The sequence below is a fragment of the Falco rusticolus genome, chromosome 20 (assembly GCF_015220075.1).
Source record: "Falco rusticolus isolate bFalRus1 chromosome 20, bFalRus1.pri, whole genome shotgun sequence".
Classification (NCBI taxonomy): domain Eukaryota; kingdom Metazoa; phylum Chordata; class Aves; order Falconiformes; family Falconidae; genus Falco; species Falco rusticolus.
This window is the reverse complement of record NC_051206.1, coordinates 5,393,488-5,419,049: the sequence shown is the minus strand read 5'-3', so window position 1 is coordinate 5,419,049 and position 25,562 is coordinate 5,393,488. Positions and strand designations below refer to the sequence as shown.

General features: G+C 54.9%; 3 protein-coding genes across 3 annotated transcripts; 1 reads left to right on the top strand and 2 right to left on the bottom strand.

Annotated features, from left to right (window-relative positions):
- Positions 1–496: 496 nt before the first annotated feature.
- DDHD2 (DDHD domain containing 2) lies at positions 497–12,473 on the bottom strand. The gene is made up of 17 exons (XM_037371818.1): positions 12,050–12,473; positions 10,548–10,738; positions 9,597–9,686; positions 9,130–9,250; positions 7,986–8,075; positions 6,645–6,780; positions 5,792–6,000; positions 5,578–5,648; positions 5,367–5,486; positions 5,079–5,174; positions 4,446–4,577; positions 4,187–4,342; positions 4,005–4,107; positions 3,758–3,922; positions 3,104–3,266; positions 2,711–2,828; positions 497–2,164 (listed from the first exon to the last, which is right to left on the bottom strand). The coding sequence occupies exons 1-16, from the start codon at positions 12,240–12,242 to the stop codon at positions 2,738–2,740; spliced, it is 2,127 nt and encodes a 708-aa protein (XP_037227715.1). The 5' UTR covers positions 12,243–12,473; the 3' UTR covers positions 497–2,164; positions 2,711–2,737.
- Positions 12,474–16,692: 4,219 nt separating this feature from the next.
- On the bottom strand, positions 16,693–22,091 carry BAG4 (BAG cochaperone 4). Its single transcript, XM_037371858.1, has 4 exons — positions 22,017–22,091; positions 19,958–20,218; positions 19,354–19,596; positions 16,693–18,213 (listed from the first exon to the last, which is right to left on the bottom strand). The coding sequence occupies exons 1-4, from the start codon at positions 22,089–22,091 to the stop codon at positions 17,710–17,712; spliced, it is 1,083 nt and encodes a 360-aa protein (XP_037227755.1). The 3' UTR covers positions 16,693–17,709.
- A 157-nt stretch (positions 22,092–22,248) lies between these two features.
- Positions 22,249–25,393, top strand: LSM1 (LSM1 homolog, mRNA degradation associated). Its single transcript, XM_037371826.1, has 4 exons — positions 22,249–22,367; positions 22,691–22,759; positions 23,599–23,714; positions 24,872–25,393. Exons 1-4 carry the CDS (start codon positions 22,286–22,288, stop codon positions 25,040–25,042), a joined length of 438 nt encoding a protein of 145 aa, XP_037227723.1. The 5' UTR covers positions 22,249–22,285; the 3' UTR covers positions 25,043–25,393.
- The last annotated feature ends 169 nt before the right edge of the window (positions 25,394–25,562 follow it).

The following is a 25,562-nucleotide window of genomic DNA, read 5'->3' as shown; positions in this document are numbered from 1 at the left end:
GGTTTTGAGGTGGGTGTTTATTTTGTATCTCTTTCCTTGCAGCTTTAAAATGGTTATAAAGCGATGACAATCAGCAGAAAATGAAATGGTGTCTGAAAGCATCCCTTCAGAGGTGCTTGTTTCCCTACACCACGGTTTGTTTTCTCAGACAATGGAAAGGTAGAGTGCTGCTGAGAAATCCAAGGCACAGCTGTATGGCAGGACTGTTGTAAGTAGTTATTTGTCACTAGTCTCCTCCATAGATAAGTGTGGTTTTGATCAAGCGTATGTACATGCTAACAGCAAAAGTGAGGCTGTAGCAGAGCGAGGCACTTGTGCCTCTGCCGAGCTCAGGACATGACAGTAATGAAACCACCCCTCACCCTCAATTTGGCCCACGTAAGCCCTCTGTGACCCTGCAGCTTCAATAGAAGTTAGAGAAACAGTTTTGCTTTCTCCTAAAATTGTGCACGTGATTTCTTCAACGCCCTCTCCCCCCAGACATGCACACACCACAGTCATCTACTTATTTATTTTGGCTTTTACTGGAAAAGACATTAAATAACATTTAAAATGTATTTAACTTTTTTTTTAACAAAGTGCATAACTTAAAAAGCTGATCATTAGAGTGTCCCGTGTTAAGACTGTTCCTTTTCCTACTCTTGTAGGAGATGCTTTAGCAATCAGTAGTTCAGGCGCCGACTGAGCAGCATGTCTGTTTCTGCAGTCAGGTAAAAGAACAGCTTCTGTCCCTGTGGGATGGGAGGAGGGATGTAGGCTGCAAACGAAACTTTCCAAGTAGTGCAAATAATGTAGTACAACAGAGGACAAACAAACAGGCTGTGGAAAAAAGGCTTCTTACCCCATGCAGGGCAAAAGTCAGCGGGAGGGAAAGTGGTTTGGCTCTTCCAAAGGCTGTCACAGCAATGACCTTACACATCACTGAAGCGTCTGCCTCTGCCTTTCCCCGGGGCCCCAGCCTCAGCCCAGCCAGTGAGTCAGCCTGGGTGGTTTTGGTCGCAAAGGGAGGGATCACCAGGGGCTCTCTGGCCCCGTCCCCCTTGGAGCAGAGCTAGCATGCCACAGGTAGCTGCAGAGCTGGTGTAATTTCTTCAGCGGGGTCACTGGGACACTGTCCAGACCTTATGTATCTGGGCTCCAGCTTCGCTGGCTGCATTTTGTGTGTTTAAAACCAAAAACAATGACTGGAGCCTGGCTGGTGCGAGATCCCTGCAGCCACCCTGAAAGCCACACTGCAGCAGGATGGTAGCGTTGCTCCGTGCCCCCCTGCAAAGTGCAGGAGGGCCTCCAAATTGCCTGGGTGCTGCTGAGCAGCAGCTGCTTTCCCCCGGTCTGGCTGGAGTTTGATCTGGAGCTGAAGCTTTCCTCCCGTACAGTTACAGCTGGCCACTAGCTTGGTCCTACACAAGACGCAGGCAGTGCCTCAGGGAGGCCCTTGGTTTGCTGGCTGCCATGGGCTGGGTGAGGGTGCTGAGGAGTCAATGCCAACATATTACAGCAGGCAGGAGTGCCTGGGTCAAGTGTGCATAAACATGCCACTCTCACGAGCTGTTTTACAGGGCAGTCCTGCCTGGCACAGCCCATGAGTGCACGAACCGCACAGCAGCGATTCAAGGAGATGAGAACAGCTGGCAGACACATTCCTGCTCGTCTTGTGCCCTGGGCTTCACCTCCCACAGACCGCAGTCCTCACGCCTGGTGCTCCGCGTTCTGGCAGGCAGAAGTCGGCAATCTCCTTTGCTCGACAAGGCTGCTATAGCTCTCTCCACGCTGCGTGTTTTAAGGCTTTTATTCCTCAAGGTCACAAGCTGCGAGTTTCCTCACTAAGCCAGGAGCAAGAGTCAGGCCCTCAATGTCAGTTCCTAGCCCGGACAGCTAGTCTGTTTCGGTGCTAGAGGAGCTAGTGCGATAACTTGCAAGGTGGAGGGTTAAAAATATGTGTTGCCACAGGGAGTCACAGTGCAAGTGCTGTGTGTGTTTGAGCAGAAGTGTTTTCCCTCAGTACTTTATCCCCCCCACCCCTACCCAAAATGGAGGAAAATCATCCTTATCTCCAGGTAGCAGCAAGTACTTGGGAAGCAGCATGCGGGACACAGCAGCAGAGGAGAGAGGAAGGCAGAGAGGAAATCTGGACTTTCCTGGTGAGTACTCGGTTGAATTGGATCTAAGAAAGCAAAAGGAGAACATAGGAATAGCTGCACGAGGGCAGACCAAAATCCACCCAGCCCAGCCTCCTGTACCCAGCGACTACCAGCGTTCAGCTTCGACGGCAGGAAAACAGAAGGATGCACCTCACCCCTAGTCTACCCTCGGCCAGCAATTGGAGCAGAGGGTGAAAGCATCCCTGTAAGAACCACAGGGTCCACGCTCTGGTTCACTGCCTGTCTATAAAAAACGTTCAGCCTCGGCAGCCGGGAGTAGGGCCACATCTCTGGTTGTTCCTGTGTGGACTGAACTGATGGTGACCATACACAGTTGCTGCTGCCCTTAACTTCAGCAGCAGCAGTTAATTAGCTCTGTTCCTGCCTGGTAGCGCTTGTGTGCGGGACAGGAGGAAAGCAGCCAAACGTGCTGACAGGCCAAAGGAAACGCCTGAGACCGCCTCCTGCCTTAGATACAGCACTGTAAATAATGATATTCCTTCAAATGAACCAGATGTCCTCCGAGGTGTCCTAGGAAATTTGGAAGGGGTGTAGGCAAGGTGACTTACATCAAGTGGCAGAACAGCACAGGTTGGTCACTGGCTTCCTGGCAAAGGCTGATCCAGCGTAATGCCTTGTGTCTGGTAGATCTCCTTCAGAACCAGCAGAACAGTGTCTTCTGACTCCCTGGAGGAGGAGGACATGGGAATTAGAGGAGGACACTTCCATCCGTTATGTCAGGACATCTGTGATGGCTGTGGGGTAGCTGCAGCATTCAACAAATGCAGGCAGTACTAGGCAAGGAGACCAGCACCAGTCTCCTTCCTCTGTCTGCGTTCTAGGCAGGAGCCTATCTTGTTTACTCAGTTCAGGCTTTTCTTATTATGTTGGCTTTAAAAATGATAGCATTCTGCTTACATCAGACATGAATTTGAAGCTTTGATGGTTATGCAGAATCTTACCAATAGCAGAGGTGCCCTTGTAGTGCAAATAAGTACTCGTTAAAGCTCTCTATTGGCTTCTCCTGCAGCACATAGTCAATGCGATTCCCTCCATTCAGCCTCCCTACGTTGATGTGGGAGGCCTCTTCCTTCACTGCTGTGGGGGTCTCATCTGGCTTTGTATCTGAAGGAGTCGAGAGCAATGCAGTTCAGCCACGGGGCACCAGCACCCGTGAAAACACATCATTGTCACCATGCCCTCCCTTTGCCCTACTGTGGGCTCTTGCAGAGGAGAGGCAGCTTAAGTGCTTGGTCCTTCCCCCCAGGGCTCGCTCTTGGAAAACAGGATTGCAAGAGACTGCTAGAGAAGGGTGGCAGGCTTGGCGATCTTACAGACTAGCACGGTGTGCTGAGACCCCAAGGAGGCTGTTACTGGCCAGGCAGATTGCCTCTTCTCCCCTTTCATCAGGCAGTGACAGGGGAAGGCCACAACATTTGGAGAGCCCAGCACATTCGCAGCTCAAAGGCAATCCCTTTGCTGAGTGCAGAAGAGAGCAGCAGTGCCTGGGTTTGATGCCAGGATGGGCACCTCGCCGGCATGGCCACGGGGAGCCCAAGCACTCAGGTTGCAATGCTGCATCCCCAGCTCCCCACCACCCCGCGCGTACCACCAACCTGGCTGCTTCTCCACACCAGTTTCTGCCTCTGCTTCGGCATCGGTACTCGCTGCCTCCACGGCCGGCAGCGGGGCTCGAGTGAAGGACTGCCAGGCTACCCGCAGGGACCCCAGCAAGTTGTTCTTCAGGTCCACGCTCATGCGAGTCAGCCCTTCCTTCAGCTCTGAAAGGCAGGGAGGGGTCAGTGTCGGGCTGGGGGCTGCAGCAGCTGCCCAGAGCAGGGGGAGAGGGGCTGCCCTTCATACCTAGGTGCATTCTCTTCCTGCCTTTGTGGTGAGGCAGCAGCATGGGCTCAAACTCCAGATCTGGAACAATCATGGGCTCAATCCTGTACGCCACCGGGTCAAACTGTACGAGGAGGGGGACAGTGAGCCAGGGCTCGTGCTCCATGCGTCTCACGCAGGAAGGCTCTGGTTCTTATACCTACAGGGTGGAAGATGTTGAAGAAGCCTTTGCAGGTGGGCAGGCTGTAGTTGGGGTCTATCCGCTTTACCCCTCGCACCGTGAGAAACATCCCAATGGGAGACCCAAAAGCAAAGAAGATGGTGGGCTTGTAGTTTAGCTGAGGATAGTTTGCTGAGACCTAGGAGAGACAGAGATTCAGTTTTGTTTTATGAGACAAACTCCATGCTGGTGTTACGAGCACCTTGTCGCAGTTAGAGCACGGCACCAAGCTCGGTAGTTACCTGTCCCAAGCCAACGTCCCGGTACTGGCAGTTTCTGCCATCGTCTGTGCTGTCCGGGTTGTGCTGCGACAGGGACTGAGACGCAGCTTCACGCTCCCTGCTGTGCCCAGCAGCTGCTGCTGTGCTCTGGTCCTGCAGCAACACAAACAGGAAACCCTGCTGGCAGGGCTCTTCCAGTGAGCCCGCACCACGGCCCATCCTACCCACCCGTGAGCAAGTACATGAGGCAGCGAGCTGCCGAGTGCCCCGTATCTTCCAGAACCACGGCGGTCTTGGCAGTGCTGTCCTACTCCAGCCAACCACCTCTCTAGCTGGCATGAACTTCAGTCTCTACTACTGTTAACAAGTCCTCCTGCTCAGGGATTGCCCTCGCAGGCCGTAAGGGTAAAGTGATCCTGCAGGAGAGCAACACCCACGTCACGTGCAGGAGCAGCGAGCAGCTCTGTTGCCACAGCCAGCACGAGCCCGCAAGAGCCACCTGAGCGAGGATGGCCGAGAACGAGGAGGTTGGGGTGCTCGGCCATCGGGCTGGTGGCCCGGGTACCAGTCTGATCGTTAAGTGGGGAAGGCTGCTCCTTGTCAGAAAGCAACGGGATGTGACCTGGATGAACACAAGCCACGCAGAAGACAAACCTGCATCTCTGTCTTGGAGCTGATGTAATGAAGTATCTTCATTCTTGGTCCTAAGGGAATTCCCATTTCTTTAAGGTTTTCCTCTGTGCACAAGAACTGGAAGATAAGCAAGGCAGGTATTAGAGAGGTGTGTGCAGCGAGGGATTTCTGTTCTCTGTAGTTCTGCTCCTGCTGCACTCCTCAGAGACATCTCATGTGCAAATGACTCAGTACCAGGGAGATGTGCAGTGGGTGGGAAGAAAAGCAAAGAAGAAATACAAGAGGTGGCAGAACAGGAGAGCTCCTTACCAGTGCTTGCCTGTCCATTTTCTCCTTCTCAAACACATCACAATATTCAGACAGCTCCAGTTTCTTCAGGATTTCTTTTACTTCCTCGATACCCCTGTTGCTTGAGGTTGTCCTGGACCCCTGTGAACAGAGCCATCAGGGATCACGCTTTTTGCTCACTGATTTTCTCCTGGAGGCTCCCCCCTTCCCCAGGCAGCCGGAGAGCACGTACCTCTCTGCTGTGCTCATCCTCCTCGGGAGCGGCTTTCTGGTTCGTCAGGAGATCAAACAAAATGAGGGACCCTAGAAAGCAGGCGCAGGCAGACACATCAGCATCTCATCTGGGAAGAGCCCGGAGCCGTCGCCTTGCTGGGATGGAAGCCCAGAACCCTCCCTGCTCCCACGGTACGGTGATGCTCACGGGACCCGCGGGTGAAACCCCTTACCGAGGCTGTGCCCCGCAATGGAGACCCCCCCTTTGAAGAGTGGGTTTCTCTGCAAAAAGAGCTGGTACAGGCGGTTCATTTCAGACGCCACCGTGTCCACGATGGTCTGGCAATAGGTGGAGCTGTTGTAGAAGAAAACGTCCAGGATGGTGTCGTTGATGAAGTGACGCAGGCGATTGATGCTCGGCAAAGTGATTCGCTCCAGGTCACTATGGGGGAATGGAGGAGAGAGGGCACTGCAGTTAGGGGTGCCAGTGAACCCCACCATGTTTCTGAAGCAAAACGTAAGTTCAGAGAGGGATTGCCACCATCTTAAAGGACGTGTTGTAACTCAGACCCTTGGCTCATGCAGAGATTCAAGGCAGAGCCCAACCTGTGCTCTTACGCTCCGGGCAGGAGTAAGGAGCCTGGCCTTTCTTTTCCTCTGGAGCCTAACCGGCTCTCTCCCCTTCCTAGGCAGTGCTGCGCAGTGCCCTGAGTGCAGAAACAGGGTGCTCTGTTTCCAGAATCCTTTAACAAGGTGTGGATATCCACGATCCCTCCTGATACTAGCCAGGAAAAGGCAGAAACCTCTCCTCTCTGGCTGGATGCTGATCAGAGCAGGCACCTGCTGTGCTCTGGAAAACAGAGCTGCAAAAGAGTGGTGGGGAGGGGGTCTGGCATGGAGGTGCCCTATGGGACCCTGTCTGTCCTGCTTACCCCTGCACGCTCACGGCCCTAAACACTCACAGCTTTCCCTTTGCTTGCAGTGGCCACCAGAAAAAGCAGCGTTTGTACAGGTGGCGGCTGTCTGTGTGCTCTGCCGTTCCCATGGACACCGGCACGGGAGGAGATGGCTGTCTGGGACACTTACACATCCACCCCGGTGGAGTGGAGGGAGCTGTGCCAGTTCACAGGTAGGAACTCCACCCGGCCGATCTGTTGTTGCTCCTGGGCCTTCTTGAAGTGCGCTTGCAGCATGCTCAGGGAAACATTCCTGAAGTCATTCACTGGAAAAAAGCATGAACTCATACTGAGATCCACCAGGCTACAGGGCAAGCATGCTGCATCAACAACACTTAATAAGATAAAAGAAAAGATCATTACCAGGGGAAATCCCACCAGGGTCTTTAATCTGCTGCGGCTACCCTAAGACCTTGAATCTTTAACTACAAGATCAGGGGAAGGCTCCATGTCCTTACATGTGTGTTTACTGGATTTCACCGTCCCATCTGTAACAAGCCTCCTTTCCACATGCAGAGGGCTTTAACGCAGCAGTCAGGATAAGAAAGGTACTTTCAGGAATTTTTTAAAAAAATCAATCTGTTGTGAAGATGCATGTGTTAGAAAGGGAATCGAGGAGGTGAACTTGAAATTACTCAGTTCTGAGGGAGAAAGGCTGATTTTCATTTCACATGGTCAGCAGCCATGAAAATAGTTTCATCAGATGAACATATAGAAGAATGGACTGCATTAAAGCACACATACATCTTAAAGGAACTAAAGATAGTCTACTGTGAAAAATCTCAGCTCCCTTGATTTTTACAGGTTAAATCATGTCAGGCTTCCAGGCAGTTTCAGTGATAACCTATCCTACAGAACTGAAGCACTCTGACCAAATAATAATGAACAGGTCAGACCAGAGTTACTTGGGTTAGTACCCTGTCTCCAGTATTGATCAACGGTGGATGATTAGAGGAGTGTCTAAGACCAGCAATACTTCTCGCACAGTCTCCTAACCTCCAGGCATTTGCAGCTTGGGGGTTTCCTGAGCCAGAGGCAGCATCCCTGATTTTGATCCAAAATCACTCCACAGGCTGCTGGATGGGGTATCGTCTGTTAGACTTCACCCCATGAGATTAACCCGTAGCAATAGACTGAGCAGGTTACTAATTAGTTTAGCAGGTTTAGACAGTTACTTGGAAAATCTGTATCCAATTTGGGAAACTCTCTATTTTGAGCAGCAGCAGAACACAGTGATGAAAAGTGGTTACCCAAACCTTTCCAGATGGAAGGATTTAATGGGTTAGTGAGCACTGCATTCATGCTCCCCATTGCAGTCAGCAAATTTGTCTGTGCAGCTTGCCAACGTGAGCATCGGGATGGTTTGAATGCACTCTTGACAGCATTTCACATTGTCCAGGCAGATGAGGGTTTACTGGCTCTGCTAAAAGCAGCGTATGGGAAGAGCACCCCAGCCAGGCTCCACACTTACCACACTGGACGATGCTCCTGAACCGAATGTCGCATGCTGGGCCGATACCGTGCACCACGAAAACCAAGTGGTCAATTTGCAGCGGCTCTCCTAAGGAGGAAAGAAGAGTTCAGAGCACATGCCCTGCGGGAGACATTGCTTAATAGGGAACTGACCCACTGAAACCACATGCTCTGCAGGAGAGTGGAGCTTCCCATCCTTGCCTCAGCCCACGTAAAAAAAACCCTGGAGTTAGTGCCTGAATTGTATGCCTAAAGGGTAGTGGGATTTCTCACGTTTCTGAAGGGTTTGTCCTACTAAATTCAGCTGCCCACCCTGGAATGGATTCGGATCAACAGGACAGTAGACGAAGATGAGGTGGCTTGTCCCTGCTCCTGTCACCATCCTCACTTCAGCAGCAGTGGATGCTCCTCACAGTTCACTCCCACCCGCCCATGGGACACGTAAGAACAGAAGCAGGCAGGACCAGGAGGACTCAGTGCAGCTGCCCTGTGCTCAGCCCGCTCTGCTGAGCTGCCTGGCCCCCACGTCGCTGCATCCCTCAGGTAGGCACCAGGTGGAGTTATGTCTTGTTCTCTGCTTCCCACACACCTGAGTTTGCATGCCTGCTTTCCTCACGGCATGCACGCTGCATGGGAAATGAAGGGGTTAGATGGGAGTAAACTGCCTGTCCTCACCGCAGGGACAAGTCCTGAGAGCTCAGGGACAGCTGGGAGGGGGCAGAGCTGACACACAGCTTCAGAGATGGGAAGAGCACGTGCCCCAGAAAGTCACCAGCATGTAGATAAGTGACAAACCCCTGTGTCCCTACCATGGAAAGAAACTCTCCTCCTTTACAAACATACACACCAAGACCTCAGGGGTAATTTTAGGCACAGCAGTGCTTTCAGCAGCTCTCGGTGCAGGAGCTGGAAACGCACCGCCTTCTCCCCATGTGTCTGCTGCCTCTGCACGTTCATTTACACTGCGGGCTCTCTGGTGCTAGGGAGGTTTCTGAAAACCATTCAGTTCCTTTCAGCACAAAATTTTTAGATGTGCGCTTCATTTAAAGGATCATGGAAGTTTCTGTCAGTCTTTTTGAGTAACAGGTTGGAAAACAGACCATAGCTTTGGATTGGTGGAGGCGGGGGAGAAGCGAGCTCACCGTTGGGGATTTCGGCAGCAATGTTTTCCACTCCTCTCTTCACAGTCCGAGGTCGACCTTGTTCTGTAGGAGTTGAGCCCCAGTCATCAGAAGTGGCAACTGGATGGTAGTGCACCATCAGCTTGTAAACAAGAAGAGCCTGTCATTAAGCTGCATTGCATACTGTGGTTAAGCAGAGGAGAAATTTTGCTACAACAGCTGGTAGGTGATAAGGGGTGGTACCAGACCGTGCTGTCTGATAGGAGCCATTTGCACAGAGAGAGGGAAAGGCGCATTGAAAAGAAACAATGTGTGAAGCAGACTGCTGGCATTGCCCTCTCCCCTGGTGCCGGTAGGCGGGGGGAATGCTGTTTGGAAAAAATAGATTGCTCAGCAGACATGGTTAAAAGAAACAGCATAAAGACAGGCCCTCAAGAACTGAAGGGATGTCCTTGTTGGTCAACACAAAGATCACAGGCTCTCCTCACCTTTGGGTTGTGCAAGATAATGATTTCTCTGCTAGGAGATTCCAGTTTCTTCTTCCACTCATCCAGGGTCACAGCAATCATGTAAGCTTCCTAGGGAAAAGAACACCCTCTGTGAGTCAGCAGAAAGTATTCCATGAATATTCAACCACTTGGGATGTTCCCACCCATTTTATGGTACCTCTTATCAAAACACTTCGAAAAAGAGGCAGAGAAATCAGGCAGGTCAAGCTGGAGGAGCAGGGTCACCTGAGTATCACCTGCTAGAGAGTTTCCAAGAAGGCCTCGCTTTAACAGCAGACTTCCCCATCAATTTAGAATTGTAGTTGTTGGTACATCAGAAAACAGATTATTTTAAAAAATATATTTTCTTATACATATATCTATATAAATCTACAAATGCATCTTTCCAAAGAAAAGTCTCCATCTTAACAGCGCAGACCACTGAAGTCTCTAACACTACACATTGTTCAGTGGGTCCCCGTAACGATGATTTCTCTTTCTTGCATTCACCCCTCCCTTGACTCTGGTGAAACTATGAGCGTAGTAAGGATGATCCTCACAAGGAGAGTCAAACTGAAGTTAGAGCAGATAGGGTCAACACAACAGAGCAGAGCTGCTAAAAGCGAGGCTGCAAGCGAGACCAGAGCCGCACAGCATGCCAAGAGCACCTGGGCACTTAAACAGGTAGCAGAAGGATGCTGATGCAGCTGGACGAGGGCAGGAGGAAGGAGAGGCTGCCCAGCCACAGCCATCAGGGAGGGAGACAGTGGCAGTGTTTACAGTTATGTTAATCAGCTGTGAAAACACCATGCCAAAGCCTCTTTTGAGTTCATGTCCTCAGGCGGCACCAGTTGCCCCATATGGAGTTTGGGACAAAAGGGCCAGTATTTGACAATGAGAAGCCAAGATGCTTCTCAGGAAGACTGATGCTACCCGGAAAGGCATGTTTACCTCCAGTTCTTCACTGAAGGTCTCCGAGTAGGGAATATACTTATTGTCCTTGTCTCCCTTGTAAAACCAGGTGCAGCGGCGCACTTCAGATACCTCCTCCTCCCAGTATACTGCAACGCGCTGCCTCTTCTTCAGATGCACGTCGTACCTGCCTCCTGACGTTGGGACAACCAGATCTTCTTTGCCTCTCCCTGTGGGAACCAAGGCCTGAAATTAATTGTGAGAGGACCAGAAAACTATGCTACTGGAAAGCTATGTACCACGCCAGAGCAGAGGGATGAGACTTGGAGCACCTTCTGCAGGCAGCACACACAAGCATGTATGAGCAATGGCAGTAGACACCAATGTTGTCCATACCCGAGCACGGAGAACCACGTCAATGGGCATCCTAGGAGAGATGCCCCAAGTCAGACTTCCCCCAGAGGCAGAAGGTAAGATGAAGGCATTAAGCTACAGCCGTCTTTCTCTCTAGTTCAGGCACAGGCTCATGTGGACTCTTCCTGCCTCATATAGATGGTAAAACATGAATTTGTGGCCCTGGGAAGCACATTGTGTAACGCTGGAGGTGCAGGTCTCCAGGTCTCTAAGCCATTCCCCTCTAAAATGCAGAACTCTGCGCAGATCCCAGTATGGACTTCAAATCCTGTTAATTCTGCTGCCTTTTGGGTCTGCCCGCTGGCCAGGCTGCCGGCAGAGCACCCTCCGCCAGGCCATGCTCGGCTCTGCTGTGGCACAGAGGACGGTGGCACAGCCTCTAATCCAAAGGTTCCTTGGAGATGGAGGACAGGAGCAACCCTTGGGCAGTCAGTGCTCTGCCCGCAGCCGTCAGCAGGAGCGGTGCTTTAAGCGCAGTCCTGGCAGTGGGTCGCACAGACAGGGGCCCTTTGGCAGCACGAGGGGCTCACTGCAAGCAGTGCCACTCAGCAGACCCCGCTGGCGGGGCAGCACCCCCAGGAGCAGGCAGGCAGGCCACCATGTATCTACGAGGGACATCTCCCCAGTGGAATTCTCCATCGTGCTAGCACCCTCCCATCCACACCGGGAGGGTGCCTGGCACGATGATTATCTATAATTTAGAGCATATATCAAATGAATGAGGCCAGACCATCTGATGCATCCAAACAGCTTAGTTATTCACACGTTTACAGCTGTAGGAGTAGGCACACTGCCAAAAAAGTCCCGGTTTAAGATTCCCGAGGGAAAATTTTGCATCCCAGGTGGAAGCCATGGATGTGTCCTGGGAATTTCCCTCTGATACCCGGACGGCGCTTCCCCTGAGCACACACCTGAGGCTCTCCCACTGACCTTACCAGGCCAGGTCCTTACAGTGATTTTAAGAGCAGGGACTAGGTATTTATAATCAAAGGGCAATTTAAAAATAGAAGTGATGGACGCTGAAGGCAAGCAGTGCTGCGCACCCCCCCCCAGCCCGTGGCGGTGGATGGAGCTTTACCTGCCGTTCCTGACGGGGCAGCCCCTACCCACGGGTGGTCTCACCCTACCTGAGCCGTGAGCCGCCTCCAGCCTCTCCGAGTCCTGCATGCTGAAGGGGATCCATCGCTCCCTGGAATCCATGACCTTGCAGTAAAACCAGTGGGGAACAACCGCCTCGTATCTGCTGGCGGCGTCCGGCTCCGCAGCCTCGGCGGCGGCGGGCGGGGGGGGCTGCGCCTGTTGCTGCTGCGGGGCCGACATGATGCTCCTGCCGGGAGACGGGCGCCGGTGGGTGAATCCCCGGCGCTTCAGCAACGCTTATCCCGAGGACACCCCCCACCCCCGCCCAATCCCGCCCGCCGCGGCGGGGGCGCCCGGCCGGGTGGCTGCAGCCGCACACACGCGTGTCCGGGGGAGCGCCCCCGCCCCGAGCGCCGCCGCGGCCCCGCTCCGCAGGCGGATGCTCCGGCGGCGCAGGCCCGGCTCCCGGCCCGGCCCCGGCGCCCGCCCAGCCCGGGGCGGCGCAACCCGGCCCGCCCCGCCGCGGCTGCCGTCACCGTGGGGGCGGGCGGGGAGAGCGGGGCCTGCCGGCCGCGGCGGCCTGGGCCCCTGCCTGCGGCCTGGCCCGCGGCCCTGCCTGCGGCTGCTGCCCCTGCCTGTGGGCTCTGCCCCCTGCCCACAGCCCTGTCTGCAGCCCTGCCCACAGACCCTGCCTGCAACTGCTGCCCCTGCCTTGCAGCTCTGCTTGTAACCCTTGCCTGCAACCCCTGCTTGCAGCTGCGGCCCCTGCCCGCTGCCCCTACCTGCAGCTCTGCCTGCAACCGCTGCCCGCAAGCCCTGCCTGCAGCCCTGCCCACAGCTGCAACCCCTGCCAGCAGCCCCTGCCTGCAAGCCCTGCCCGCAGCCACAGCTCTCGGGAGGGTTGCGCAGCCCTTGCAGCTGGCAGCGGCCCGAGTGGATCCATGCCCAAATGCCATCGCAGGCACACGATGCACAGCGTTAATTAGGACTCTGTGGCCTAGGTCTTGATTTCAGGCTGATCATTATGCCCCTAAGCCGGATGCGGGTGGGCAGGGGTGCGCAGTGTCGGCACAGCATCACTCAGAAGCATGTACCTTCATGCCAGTTGCCTCCCACACGCAGCATGGACAAGCACTTGAACATAGGGCGCTCTGGAGCAGAAACCATGGGACGCTGGTTTAGCGTTTGTTTTTCAGTCCTTCTGTGCCTCTTCTGCCTTACTGGAGATTGAGAAACCCTCTTCTGGTGGCAGGTGCTGCCCGTAGAAGCAACAGGCAATCCCAGAATAAGGGTTTGGTTTCTGTAAAGATGAGCCTTATGATAAATACAGACACAGTTTCTAATTTGGGGTTTTGCGGTGTGGGTGGATGCTCTAAGATAAACCGGTTGCCAGGAATTGTCGTCCCAGTGCTCATCTCCACCATGGCAGTTACTGGCTAGGGAGACTAATGGCTAGAAGTGCTAAAATCCTCAGGTTTGCATCTGTAGAGCAAATGGCCACAAACCTTGTCCATCCAGCCTTCCCTGCGTGGGGCCCACGCCAGCTCGGCACTGACACAGCTCCTGCCTGTGCCTCTGCTGCAGCGTCTTTCTCCTTTCAGATCGCCATCCGAGCTGTGACCCACTTTGGTTCTGCGTTGAAGGAGACAAAATGCGGCGGGGACAGATGCAGTTATGTCAGTGGGAGTTTTCTGCAGGCTGCAGTGTGGAAGGTATGCCCTGATCCCTGCTCTCAGTTTGGCTTAGCCTGGGGGGAAACGCATAAAACCCTCCATCTGCCCGAGGGATGCAGAAAACGTTGTATGCAGCCATGTCTTCTCACAGAACAGTTTAAATAACCAGCCCTGCTGGAATGAGAGTCTGCCATTTCAGCCCATTTTTTGATGTTCTTTCATGTGCTTTTAGCTAGAGGTTTATATAACCCTCTGCCAAGTCCTTCCTACATGTAGGGGCTTAAGTTCCAGAAAAGGAAATATTGTAGAGGAGTAGGTTACTTTGATAGGTTCAGCACCAAAACACCAGAGGAGAAACCCACCTCCTTCCTTCTTCCCAGATTTTGTCTGGCTTGTATGCCAGACACATACTTTCAGTTTTTTCTCAGGAACAGATAAAGGTATCATTCTTACCACGTCTCCACAAGCAGGAAACCTTTGTCCCAGTCCACAGAGCACTGGTGATACAGCAGCTGAGTGCACAGTTTTTTTCTTCTCTCCTAGCTGACTGCATTGCAGTGCTACTGAGTTTGCAAGGTATCAGGATTGCCTCCACACTCCTCCTTGCACAGCTAGAACCTACTTACCTCTTTTCCCTGGCGACAGACAGGGGAGGGAAATGAGTATCAGAGCAAACAGGATGCAACAAACAATGCAGTTTTGTTCCTGATGCAATTCTGCTACTGAAACAAATACAGAAGGTTTCAGCCAGGCCCATGGATTCCGGACTAACTTAGGGTGGCTGCTGGCTTCTTCTTTTCATGTACCTGTAAGCAGTGACTTACTGCAGCCTTCTGATAACACCATGTCCTCAAAAAAGCAGCAGGGCTGACACAACGGCGCCCTGTTTGTCTGTGGCCACCTTCCTCAAGCGACAGTAGCAGCAAGGGCTGTGAAAGCCCATGGGTGGCGGCGAGGGAGACCTGCCCTGGGGCTGGTGGCTGTGGTGTTTGTGTAGCAGCTCTGGGGGCTGCATGCAGGGTCAAAGCCAGGCTGCAGTTCTGTCCATTCTTGGTGTGGTTGTATAAAGGGGTTGATTTGGCAAAGTGGGGGGAGACTTTATTGCCAGGAGGGGTGTGAAGAAGGACAGCCTCCGCAGCTCTCTGGTGTAGCAGTCCCTGTGCACTGACTGACGAGCTGAATGCTTTCACATTCTCTGCTGAAGCATGACTTACACCATCTCTTGCAACAGCAAATTGCAGACTTCGGCTAGATCCTGCACAAAGGGTATCCAGACCTTCATTTCAACAGCTGTGCCAACCAAATAAGAAAACAAATGTGGTAACAGAGGAAGGAGTGAGCTCTCTGGTAATTCTCTAAAGAGCACAAACGTGGTGAGACTGTGGCCTGGGCTTGGTGCTGAACCTGAAACGGCAGAAGGGCAAAGTGGCAGGGTAGCGTGGTCACACTTTTCCCCAGGGCTGGCTCCGCTCCCAAATACGAGTTACAGGAATCAAACATGCATCCACCTCCAGCAGAAAGGAGTGCCTTCAAGGCAGGTACAGGTGGCTTCAGAGCTCAGTCATGCCCCGAGCACCAAAGAGAAGTCTAGCAGAGGCTTTTCTCCCTTCCTGCATCACCAGTACTCCCCTTCCAGCCTTCTCTTCACCTCCTGAGAACACAGGCTCCGCTGCAGCCTTTGCCTCTTGCAAAGCATGGTTCAGGCTCCCATCCGCATATTGCGAGCTCAGTGGCTCATCCCACTCTGCCAGCTGGATTTTTCAGTTCTTGACTTTTCTAGAAAGTGAAAAGTTAGGTCTCTTTGGGTACTTACATTCTTTCTTTACCTTTTCGTCTCCTTCATAGCCTTCTATAGGCAAACTTGTGGGGAATGCTAAAGGATCAGAATAGGACTTAGTAAATCTGAAAGTGAATCTGCTAGAATCCTGTAGCACAAGGACTTGGCTTTCTGCCCCCACACCGAGTGTTTCTTCAGAGCAGTTGATGGGTTTTGTTGCCTGTATTACCTTTCCAAAAAAAAACTAAAGAAAGTTATTACTGTATCAAGCTAATTCAATGAACCTGCAGCAGTCTCTTGGGAAAGATTTCAGAACACTTACATGCAGCACTTAAGAAGCCTTTCAACCATAAGATAAAACAAAAGAGATAGAGACACCATAGCGCTTCTCTTCATTCCTCTGGGTTTAAAGAGCCACTGGTAGCAAGGCTGGCTGTGTGGAAACCATCCCCGCCACGAGTATTTTCACAAGAAGAAACAAAACCAAAGCACAGATTAATTCCTGGAGATGCTGCTGACACTGCTGCCTTTCTCAGAGAAAGAAAGGTGGCATTCACTGGAGCCAGGCCATTGCTTTCTGTACGCACCGCGAACCGGGATAGTGACAGGGCATCAGTATGTTTATTGTGATCTGCTTTATCTCCCAGTATAGCCACTGATCATCAGAAGTCAGATTTCATACTGCAGCCGAAGCACAGATAGCTTGGTCTGCCTGCTCTCTGCCTGACAAGAGGACAAAATAAAACAGCAGCCAAGCGTTTACCCATCCCAAGACATTCAGCTCTTTCCTGGCTCACCTTGGACATGGTTGGTTGTGCACGATCTTGCCACATGAGATCATGAACACATCCGAGCTGCAAAGGTCAGTCCCGTGCACACAGCCCCATCTGGGAATGATGTGGGATCTGCTAGGTGCCTTCAGGACGTCAGCTGGCTGTCAGCCTGCAGAGGGTATGGTCAGAGCCCTCCCAGCCTTGGCCGCACCAAGACCCCTTCCAAAACACAGCCACAGGCCCTAGAGCCACGGCTGAAGGCTCCTGGAGCATCTGCACTGCTTGGGAGGTGATGGGGGCCGCTGTACCCCGGCATCCCCCGACAAGCATTCTTAGAAGTGACTCGCAGCACCCACCCCTAACCTCGGCCAGTGAGACAGCCTGGCTGTCGTTTTGGTTACAGGCAGGTCTAAATTACACAGCCTTGCCTACAGCCTCTCTTGAAAGAAATGAGACTTTGAGACATCTTAATTACAAAATAACATTTAGAAGTTCTCAGGGTTTATTATCTCGGCACACACAGTAATGATTCACTTGACATGTTGTAACCAGAAGGTTAACAGTAGGCTGAGCCGTTCCCTTCCCCTCTGTACTTACAAGTGCCACAAGTACAGCCCTTGCAGTGGAATACAAAACTTGTAGTATGTGGAAGGACATTACAATTATTTTGACCCAAGTGACCTGGAAAGCATTTCCAGGCATCCTGCCATTGGGGTTGCTCTGCTGTGATGTCGTTCTTCTGCTTGTACCTCTCCATTTCAGCGGCAGAACTGAGATTTCCAGGCTGTTCCCGTGTCCACAGGGGACACCACGGCCTAGCTCTTCACGACAAAGGAAGAACAGCACAACATGACATCTGCTTCCATTGACGGGCTGCCAGCATGGTCCCTTTCTGCAGCACGTCAGTGTCGCTATGTGACTGCACTAAACCAAAACAAAACCCCACAACGACACACAAGTTTTTAGGGCGAGGAAGCTGAAGCTGAAAATAACACGCCGTGACTGACAAGCCCAGAGCCTTGGGTTGTGGCTGCACGTTGCAGTGCTGTTGTGACGACATCTGACAAGTGTTCCAGCTGTCTAAAGAACTGCTGTGGTTGCAGGAGGCACCTAGAGATTAGGCTTGATCTGGGGAACTTTGTACAGTGATTTCCTTCCTGCTGATGAAGAGGATGCAGACCCCCACGGAGACCTCTCTACAGCATAACTACCTCAGGTGTTTCTGCTTTTCCAAAGCCTGAAACAAACAAACAATTGAGTTTGCTGCTTCAAACCTCTCTTAATTTGTCCATTGCCAATTTATTTGTTGGGGCTGGGCTTCTGGGGTTGGTTCTTTTTGGTAGTGGGTTTTGTTGTTTTTTTTTTAACTCGGGGCTTATTGCTATTCCATTGTCAATAGTGCGTAGCAGAAAGAGCTGAGATTTAACAGAACTAAAACTCTTTGGAACCTCAACAACAGGCTGTGTGTTGTGGCTGATGTGCTTTCACAATCCCTTTCTTTCCAGTTTTTCCAGTATGGCCTGAATTCTGTGGACAGACTCTTTCCTGGCCTGCCGAACACCATCCTGGCCACCAGTCTCAATGGAATCCAGTTCCAACAGCAGCTTGGTCAACATCTCCTCCAGAAGCCGGTAGGATTTATCTGTCTTTTTTCCTACAAATTCATCCACCTCTTGCTCCAGCTGTTCAGCCTCCCCCATAACATGGAGGATTCTCTGAATCTCTGGCTGGACGGCTGCAGAATTTGTTGAAGGCTGGTCACCGGGTTTTAAGCCAGCCTCCCGGTTCCCAGCCACAAGCTTCCGAGATGCACTGTCATACATTTGGGGCTGTGCGCTGTACTGCACCTTGGGGTTTGAGGGGGATGGCTTGGCGTTGAGCGGCGTGGCTGACTTGTGGTCATTCATTGTCCCACAGTGCTGGTGATTGACATCGGAATAGTAGTTGTGTTGGTTTGCACTTTGCTCAGGTTTGTCGTAAGCAATATCCTAAAGTCAGGAGGAGAAAAAATAATAAAGTATGTCTTTAAGTGCATTTCCCTTAAAGCCAGGAACTAAATCTCTCATCTTGCACTCAAAAGGCAGGCAGGACTGAGGGAACTGGGTGACAGGTGACACCATGATTGCTTTGAAGCGTCCATGCCTGGGAGGACATGGCAGACCAGGTTAGGCATGACATTACCAGGGATCTGGGCAGCATTTTCTACACTGTCACACACCGTGACATCATAGCACATCATGTCCCCGTGGGCTGGCACCCCGTGTCCTGCCAGGTGGGCTGGTTTCTGCAAGAAGCCCCAAAGAGGGACATGGGACCCATGCTCCAGTCCCTGGCCGTTAAAGAGCAGATCCCCAGCAAGGGGCATGTGTTTAGAAGAAACAGCGTGAGCCACTGAACGGTCATTACCCGTGAATAGGGGAGATGCTAAATAAGATTTCAGGATGGTCCCTTTTGAATATACTAGAGAAGATATTTCTCTGCAGGTAGCATGCTCTTGAGCTGCTCCCAAGGAACAGCAGCCCCCATCCCCAAATCCCCCCATCAGGGCTGCTGCTGCACATGCCAGCGCTGCTGCCTGGCAGCCAAACCTCTGGAGAGTCGTTTGACTCCTGATCAAACCCAGAGAAAGCAGAGTTGAACAGACCCCACCAAACACATAATTTCCTTCTATTTTTTGCTTAAAAAATTCCTCAGCAGAGGATGACACTGCCCAAAACAAGCATTGTAGAGGAATACTACAGTCTGCTATACCAGAGTCTGCAAACTGACCCACAGGTTAGTCCCACACTGTGCTGAAGGATTCCTGACCACGTTCGCTGTGTGAGAGAGAAGAGTTGGACAAGCGAGACGAGGTCTGACCCATTTCAAGACCTGTCCTGGGACGTCTACTATCTCCAGTACCTTTCTGGAATTACAGCTGTGGATTTTGGTCTTCTGTATGCAAACAGGTATTTTTGCTGGCAGTATTCTGGATACTTGCTGCTTTATTTCTACCTAAACTAACTGTGCTCGGAGAAAGGGGCATTCCTAGGAGACAGAGGCAAGTTTTGAGGAAAGCTGTGTCATCTAGGTGGTCTGACACAGACAGGACCCAGTGTGGGCATGCGCTGCAGAAGCATCAACTGTACCTTTGACTCCCACCCAGGAGAGTGGGAAGGAGCTCCACTGCCAGTCCAGGACGGGTGTGAATCCGAGAGGAAGAGGTTCCCATGCATCGAAGCAGCAGGCCATGTGTAACGTGGCTGCACCCCATAGAGAGTGGGGGGAGCCCATGTGTCCTCTGGGGGTCTGGGCTGTGGCGGAGGCCCCTGTGCCGTGACCCCTGGATTGCTGTCTCCATACGGATACTGCGGGATGGGCATTCCTGGGGTCTGCGAGCAGAGGGGGAGAACAAGCATTACCCCTGGAGCCACTCTGAGCACTGCTCCCTCCAGAGAGCCCTGGAAACAGCTGCGGCACCAGACGTGCCACCCGATTCCAGCTTTCCTCGCCCAGGAGCTTAGAGTCTCTGAAGAGCAGGTGACCAGCAGTTCTTGTAAGAATAAAACCAGGCAGGGCAAGCTGCTCAAGGCACAAGAGCCATTAGGGCCCATGGCTCCATCGGAGGGGGCACTGCAGTCTTTCCCTCTGCTGTGGCCCCATAGAACAACTCCTTGTTCCCCAGGAAATGCAAGCCCAGCAGCTGCATCGACACGGGCTGGAAAGCACTCCAGCCGCTGCCCGGCCTCTTACCTGTGGTGGGGAGTAGCCATGAACCTGCTGCCTCCTGAGAGAGGACCCCTCAGCAGGGCAGTCCGGCGGGGCGTAGCTCCAGGGGGGAGCGGGTGACGTGGACCCATACATGCCCGTGGACTCTGCAGGGTAGGAGGTCCGCGGGGGCCCGGAGCAGTAGTACCCCCGTGTCTGCGGCAGGCCGGCATAGTGCGGGGCAGCGCCAGGAGCTGGAGGGTACGGGGGGCTGTAGGCCCCGTTTGCGTAGGGAGGATCCATTGCCTGGGAAAGAAGGAAGAGCAGAGGAAAGGTGATGGGCCACGGACACGGAGCAGAGGGGCTGCGGGCCAGCCCAGCAGCAGCCCAGAGAAAGAGGACCGGCCCTTCCTGCGGTATTTAACTAGGGAGTGCCTTTGTCCCCAGGCTGATTTGCCCCCGTGTTAGCTCTTCCTGCTCCAGTGTGGCTTTCTGTTGGCCTGTCTGCCTCACGTATTGGTCCCCTGGCCCTTGCAGCATGCTCAGGGAGGCATGGCAGGGAGACGGATTTGTCTGGACGGTGGGAAGAGAGGGGATACACTAAGCTTAACCATGCTTCGCTCAGAAACACGCGTACAGTCCCTCACAGCAAGCAGCTCTTAGGAGCTTCAGCCACGCCAACGTAATCACCAACTAGGGGGTGAAAAACACTTCAGGAAAGTTCATTTCCGCTTTGTCTGCAAACAGAAATGATGCAAGCGGACGAGATGGACCAGTTCTGAGGCCCAAGAGCAGGGTGCTCAGATCGCTGTGCCACAGGAGCAGTCGGGTCTGAGGACTCATTGTATGAAAGGTCTGTACATCCAGATTGTTTCTGACAATTTACCTGAATACATTTAAGTAATCAATGTCTATGGAATGGGAGTTTCCACCTAACGAGAGACCACGAAGCATCAGGATTTCAGGAGCTCACAGATGACTCCCTGTAGCTTTGAGCAAAGCAGTTTTTTGCCTGCAAGCTGTTTCATGGAGGAGAAATTGTATCACCTGCGTGCCAGGATTTAGGAAAGAGCCAGATCAAACCTACGTGTCCCGTAGGATTAAAACAATCCGCAGTTATGTCTGAACAGCAGACGACCTCTTTGGAAAGACTAAAGCCTTTCCCTTCATACAGTATTTGTGCAACGGCCCCTATTGCTGCAATAAAACCAACAACAGATCTGGAAAGAGCAAGCCACGGGGCTGGGGCACAGCGGGACCAGCAAGGCTCTTCTCCCCGAGCTGCCACCCCAGCACCACCGGCTCCTTTCCACTGGCGGGGTCTGTTGTACCAACACCCCCAGTCGTGCGGCCAGTGCCTCTGCTCTGCCGTGCCCGGGGAGAGGGGATGTGGCAGGGGTGGGCTGCCCAAGCCCCGTGCTGCCGTGGGGGACCAGGTGCTTCCGTCTGACCGGCACCGGGATGCATCCTGGCCGGCGATGCCAGGTGCTCACTCGTCCTCTCGGCAGCACACCGCAGAGGACGGCGGCATTTCCCCAGCGATCTCTTCATTGCAATACGCGCCCCAGAAGTGTCACCTTGGACTAGATACGAAGGTAATGCTTCACGCTCGCCATGTTCCTCCAGCAAACACCTGCCCAAGCCCCGCGGGGCGGGACAGCGGGATTTAATGCCAACGGGATCCAATGCGGGATCCTTTTGGAACCGAGCTACAAGGCCTGGGAACATAAAGACGTCGGTGACGGGCGGAGGTGAGGGGGGCTCGGCGGGGCGCCCTCCCCCACGGGGCTCGGTGCTTTCGGGGCGGTCGCGCCCTCGGCGCTCCCCGCGGGTCGGGGCCGCGCAGCGCCCACCCCCGCAGCCCGGCCGAGCCCCCGCCGCCGCCGCAGCCCGGCACGGCTGAGAGCAGGGGGTCCGCGCCCGTTAGCGCTGCAGAGGCGCTGCCCGCCCCCGCGGGGCTCCGCCCGGGCCCCGCCGAGGGCGCGGAGGCCGCGGCCGCCCCCAGGCCGGGCAGTGGGCGGGCTCCACCCCGGTGGGCTCGGCTCAGCGGCCGGGACCGGGCCGGCCGCCTTCCCCCCGCCGGCCCCACCGCCCCCGCCGTTACCTGCGCCGCCGGCGGGCGGGGGGACCCGGGGGGCCACGGCGGGCCCGGCTCGGCGGCGCGGTCGCGGGGCTCCATGGCCGCCGCCCCGCCCCGTCCCGCCGCCAATGGCCGCCGCCCGCCTCGCCGCCAATGGGCGGCAGGGCTCCGCCAGCGCCAGCCAATGGGCGGGCCGCCCCACGCGCACGGCCGGCTTGGCTTAAAAGGGCAGCGGCGCGGTGGGCCCCGCCCGGCGGCGGGGAGGTTCCGGGGCTGGCGGGCGGCACCGGCGCATGGCGGCGCTTCCGCTGGGGGCGGCGCGGCGGCACCATGAACTACATGCCGGCACGGCCAGCCTCATCCAGGACATCGACAGTGAGGTGCGCGGCCGCGGCCGGGCCCTCCGCGCCACCGAGGCCCCCTTCCCCCGGGGCAGCGGCCCCCCGGGGCGGCTGGTCCCCCGTGGGGAGGGAGCTACCTGCTTCCCCCCGTGGGGTGGCGGGACCTCCTCGTTTCCCGGGGGCGCCGCTCCGTGGGGGGCGGGGGCGCCCCCGCTTCCCGCAGGGGGGCTGCCCCCCGCGTGGCGCTGCCGTGGCGGGCCGGTCACCGCCCGCCGCTGTCCCCGCGCCGTGCCGGGGGGCGCGAGGGGCGTTGGTGCCCGCGCGTGGCTGTGGGCTGACCCCCCTCCTCTCCCGCAGAGAAGCACCTGGTCCTGCTGCGGGACGGCCGCACGCTCATCGGGTACCTGCGCAGCATCGACCAGTTCGGTACGTCCGCACAGGGGGGGCTGCGGGGGGTCCGGGGGGGCTGGGACAGGCTCCGGAGCCGTGTCCAGGAGCTGGCGAGGAGGAGGCGGGCCCCACGGTGCCCGTTCCCGTGAGCTGGCTGGTGCTCTCGTGCCCCTCGGTCCACACTTACTGGAGCAGCTCCATTCCCAAACGGTGGCCTAATGGGAGAGAAGAGTTTGGATTTGGGGGGAGATCACCGCTTAGTGCAGCGCTGCCCCGCCTGCAGCAGCGACCCCGCGGGTCCTGAGCAGGGGTGTTAAAAGGGATCAGCGTGGTGGTTCACGGAGTGACGTGGCTGCAGGCTGTGTTTTTAAAGCGTTTGTGTTGTGCATTAACACCCACCTGCATGTCCCCCCGGACTTGGTGCTTTACGGAGACTTTGCCCAGCACTGGGTGCTGCCCACGCTCCCAGCTGCATCCAGCACTGGTGCTGTGGCATCCCTTTTTGGGCAGAAATAGCCCAAGGCACATGTTAGGTGATGTTTGCACTCAGAACCAGGTGCCTTGGTCCTTGCCTGGAGCCTAAAGCACCAACAGTGCCGTTGTCTTTTCCGCTGTTGTCAGCGTGTGCTGCTTGGGTCGGCTCAGCCCTGGCGCTCTGAGCTCGCTGCTGTGCCTGCACAGGCTGCAGGAGCTGCTGTGTTTCAGCCGGGGAGATGGTCGGTGCCTTCGGTGATCCAGCTCAGAGGACCTGCCGAGAGGCATGAAAGTGCCGGTGCCATCGCCCCTCTGGGTTTTCTGCCTTGCTGGGATGAGACACTTTATGTCTGGAAAACAGTGAAACATGGGTTATTTTCTTTGTCTCTTGATTGCTGCAGCAAACTTGGTGTTGCACCAGACTGTGGAGCGCATCCATGTGGGCAAGAAGTATGGGGACATCCCTCGAGGCATCTTTGTTGTGAGAGGCGAGAATGTTGTTCTGCTGGGGGAAATAGTAAGTAAGCAGCTCCTGCTGCCAACTGGGACCGCGCTGGTGGCATTTGTGGTGCTGTGGCAGACACCAGAGCTGGGCATCCATCTGTCTGGTGTGAAATACGGTCACTGTCTCATTGCAGGGGCTGAAATTTGCAGCCCCTCCCAGGGCCGGTTCTGGCTGAACCATCAGGAAGATGCCCCTGTGAGTCTGAGGGCAGGGGGCAGAGGTGCTGTCCCACAGCTGCTCTGGGACGGCGCGAGGGGTAAAGAGCAACATGTGGCCTGGCGAGTGGAGGGAGATGTGAGGAAGCCTTGGCCTGTGTGTGGCATTGCTGGAGGGTGTCACTAGTGGCTGTCTGCGGGGCCGTCGCCTCGCTGCTGGCTCATCACCCAGGGACACTGTCTGGGATGGGCTTGCGAAGAGTCAAGCGCTGTCTCGCTTGCTGTTTGCTTCAGCGCTTTGGGCTGAGCTCAGCCCAGATGCTCCGTGGGAGCCCCATCCCATGGACAACTGTCCTGGGCGTCCCTGCCCATCAGGGTGCTGCCTCCAGCACCTCTGTTCTGCATCACCTCCACCTTTTGATGGGACTCATGGAAGACGCATGGGCACAGGCTCATCACGGTCCAGTGGTTGCTGGGGCTTGCCTGGAGGAGACCGTCCTGCACGAGCAAACCTGTGACCATGACCCAGGGGGAACCTGAGCATTTACAGGACCAAATCCCCTGGCTGCCTTCGAGCTAGTAAGCCCAGAGCTTGGGAGGCAGACCCTGCCGCTGCTCAGCTGCTCACCTCGGGAACAACTTTGGCAAGAACGATGGAGCATGTCGTCCATGGCGCAGCGAAGCCCACTCTCCCCGGGAGCACGGAGCCTGGCCAGGCGCTTATAGGAAGTGCTCGGACATCACCGAAGGCCAAGCACGTGAGAGGGGTGTGTGTCGGTGTCCCAGCAGAGGTGCAAGTGCAGACCCGCCCCAGACTGTTGCCATCCCAGATGGCTTTTGCCCCCCCCAGCCTGGTGCTGTCCTGGCTGGTGCGATGTGCTCGCAGAGACGACGTCGGCCCAGCCCTGAGCTGCCGTGCGGGCAGAGCGGTGCCCGCAGCATCCCACCAGCTGAGCTGCATGTTTCAGCCGCGGCAGCTGCCTTGCAGTGCTAAACAGGCTGTTTCTGTTGCAGGACCTGGAGAAGGAGAGCGACACGCCTCTGCAGCAGGTCTCCATTGAGGAGATCCTGGAGGAGCAGCGGGTGGAGCAGCAGGCCAAGCAGGAGTCAGAGAAGCTGAAAGTGCAGGCGCTGAAGGAGCGGGGCCTCTCTGTCCCACGGGCAGACACCCTGGACGAGTACTAGATGTGCTGCCCTTCGGACCTTCCTTCCATGGCAGAGCGAGGGGTGCTCCGTGATCCTCCCGCACATGGGCAGATCTCTTTGGAAAGGTGGATTTTATTTTCAGATTGTTTTCTGTGGTGCAGATAACTAAAAAAAAAAACAAAACCAATGCCTTTAGTTTCTCCTTGCGGAGAAGGAGAGAAGGCATTTGGCTGACCTAGGTGGCCAGGTGCGCTGGGGAGCTGGGGTGCGTGAGCATTTGTGTTTGGGAGGCAAATCACTTGGTCCTTCAGGTTTGTTTGCTTTTTCCTTCTCACGTGGCCCTGGGTGAGAGTTTTCCTTGATGTGTAAATAAATCTTTGATTTCAACAACGACAGTTTCACCTCTGTTCTGTGACAGCGTGGGGCTGGAGCTTTCCAGCGCAGCGGTGGAGGCAGCAGCCAGGCCTGGGTTGGCTTTGGGCAGCTGCCAGGCGGTGTGAGCCTCCGGCACGCAAGCAGGAAAGAGAAAACGGCGGCGAGCGGAGCGGGCTGTGCTGCA

Bases quoted from the DNA above. Each gene is read 5' to 3' on its own strand.
- LSM1 (XM_037371826.1), top strand. From the start codon at position 22,286: ATGGCGGCGCTTCCGCTGGGGGCGGCGCGGCGGCACCATGAACTACAT. The intron at 22,760-23,598 runs GTACGTCCGCAC...TGATTGCTGCAG, and splicing joins GCGCAGCATCGACCAGTTCG to CAAACTTGGTGTTGCACCAG. The intron at 23,715-24,871 runs GTAAGTAAGCAG...TTTCTGTTGCAG, and splicing joins TTGTTCTGCTGGGGGAAATA to GACCTGGAGAAGGAGAGCGA.
- BAG4 (XM_037371858.1), bottom strand. From the start codon at position 22,091: ATGGAGCCCCGCGACCGCGCCGCCGAGCCGGGCCCGCCGTGGCCCCCC. The intron at 19,597-19,957 runs GTAAGAGGCCGG...CTCTGCTCGCAG, and splicing joins ATGGCTACTCCCCACCACAG to ACCCCAGGAATGCCCATCCC. The intron at 18,214-19,353 runs GTACAGTTGATG...TCCTGACTTTAG, and splicing joins CTCCTGGGTGGGAGTCAAAG to GATATTGCTTACGACAAACC.
- DDHD2 (XM_037371818.1), bottom strand. From the start codon at position 12,242: ATGTCGGCCCCGCAGCAGCAACAGGCGCAGCCCCCCCCGCCCGCCGCC. The intron at 9,251-9,596 runs GTGAGGAGAGCC...CTTGTTTACAAG, and splicing joins TTATCTTGCACAACCCAAAG to CTGATGGTGCACTACCATCC. The intron at 4,108-4,186 runs GTAGGTATAAGA...CTCCTCGTACAG, and splicing joins TCTTCAACATCTTCCACCCT to TTTGACCCGGTGGCGTACAG.